Here is a 1,818-nt window from a genome sequence, read left to right on the forward strand (position 1 = left end):
AGTCTTTAATTAACCGAGAGCTAATTGCCTGGAAAACGAGTCATTTAAGTCATGCTGAGGGCGGCGCAGCCTGGGGGCCGGAATCGCTCCCCCCGCCCAGGGGACACGGTGTGATCCCACCGGGAAGGGCCGGGCCCGCCCCGTGCACAGGGACACCCCCGGAGCCCCCCGGGCAGGATCCCGCTGGCGCGTCCGTCAGGATCGTGGGGTGACGCCAGGTTTGGGGCTGTGGTGGCACCCCGGCGCGGGGAATTTGGCTCCGGGAACCGGCGCTCACTGATGTCCCTCTCTGGCCACCGCCACGGCCGTGGTGGCTTCCGCAGTGCCCACGCCTCCCCTCGCCTTCTCCTTTGATTCCCTGTCTCCAGATTAATTTGAGGATGAACTTGACCCCTACGAGGACCGAGGGATCTGTTGGAGCTCCGGGATAAGCCAGAGGGGTCACGGTGTTCCCAAGCTGGAGCAGGGAGCGCCAAGCGGGGGGGCAAGGAGGGCTCATCCCAATTCCCAGCCCGCCCAGTACGCCCAGGTGCCACTTGAACTGGTCGGGGTCCGACCCCAGGAGGGGTGCCCGGCGCTCTCCGGCCGTGCCGGCTGCTTCCCATTCCCCCGGCAGCTTATCCAGCCGGGGTTTATAAATGTTGGAAATTAAGGGCTGGTCCCAAATTCCCTCCTAGGCAACAGTTGCTACGTGAGTTTTATACACAGCTCCTCGTGATCCGGGAGCGATGGAGGAGCTGCCTTTGGATGGAGGGAGCGCGGGTGCTGCAGGGGGGACGGGTCCCCAAAACCACCCCCACCTCATCCCGCCCTCTTCTTCTCCTGAAGGAATTTTTTATAAATCTCCCCCTCACGGTCACCATCCCCTTTGCTCGTCTGCTTCCAGCGGGGATGTGGGAGCTGCGGGTGCCTCGGCACGTGCCGGCGGCGATTCCAGAGCCCTGATCCCCCCTCCCGGTCCACTCTGACTCAGCCCGGCCTCGGAGCCGCCGGGAAATTTCGTTACAATAACAAGGTCTGCGGGCGAATTAATTATTAACATCTATTGTTTAATATTTATACTGCAGCACCGCTCCCGGCGCTGCTCCGGCCTCGCCGCCTCCCGCCGCCAGCTGGGGCTCCCGCCATGGACAATCCCATCCCAGCGGGCACGGCGGGAGGGGGAGCATCCACAGCGATCCTGCCTGGAGACAAGGCGGAGCCGGTTTGGGGTCCCACTGGGCCCCTCCGAGCCACCTTGGGTCCGCATTCTCATCCCACGGTGGTCATTCCGCATGCTTGGGAGCATGGGTGTGAGCGGAAGTGCTGGATGAGGCGGATGGGTCCTTCCCACACTTTTGGGATCCCCAAGGTTGTCCCCACGGCCAGGCTGGGGAGGGGCAGGTCTGCATTGCCGTTTGGGATGAATCCGTGTGGGATTGGCTCACAAAGCAGCACCGCGGCCTTTGCCGGCCGTGCCAGCGCTCCCAGGGTGCCGGCGGGGATTAAAACTCCATCCTGAGCTCCCGGGAAGCGCTCGGGGCCGGATTCCTCCCAGGACAGGCTCCTCTGGAGCCCGGAAGCCACGGAGGTGGCCACCGTGACACGACGGGGTCGGAGCCTGTTGGACCGCCTTCCCTGCGTTTTCCCTCCCTGTACCCCCACGCACGCCGGGAACACCCCGGGATTTAGGTCTGACCCCCCCTCTGTGCTCTGCTCCCCCCAGGGACCCCCTCCCGCGACGTCCTCCTGGTCTCAGCCATCATCACCGTCAGCCTTAGCGTCACCATCGTCCTCTGCGGGATCTGCCAGTGGTGCCAGCGGAAAATGGCGAGAGGC

General features: G+C 64.2%; 1 protein-coding gene across 1 annotated transcript in view; it reads left to right on the forward strand.

Moving 5' to 3' along the window:
• Positions 1-1,126: 1,126 nt before the first annotated feature.
• The window catches only part of SYT7 (synaptotagmin 7), a 15,180-nt gene continuing 14,488 nt past the window's right edge, over positions 1,127-1,818 (forward strand). The window contains exons 1-2 of the mRNA XM_017728615.1: positions 1,127-1,204; positions 1,690-1,809. Coding sequence (XP_017584104.1) covers positions 1,127-1,204; positions 1,690-1,809 — 198 coding nt within the window. The remainder of the gene's footprint in view (positions 1,205-1,689; positions 1,810-1,818) is intronic.

This window comes from Corvus brachyrhynchos, unplaced genomic scaffold (genome assembly GCF_000691975.1).
Source record: "Corvus brachyrhynchos isolate BGI_N302 unplaced genomic scaffold, ASM69197v1 scaffold1103, whole genome shotgun sequence".
NCBI classification, from domain to species: domain Eukaryota; kingdom Metazoa; phylum Chordata; class Aves; order Passeriformes; family Corvidae; genus Corvus; species Corvus brachyrhynchos.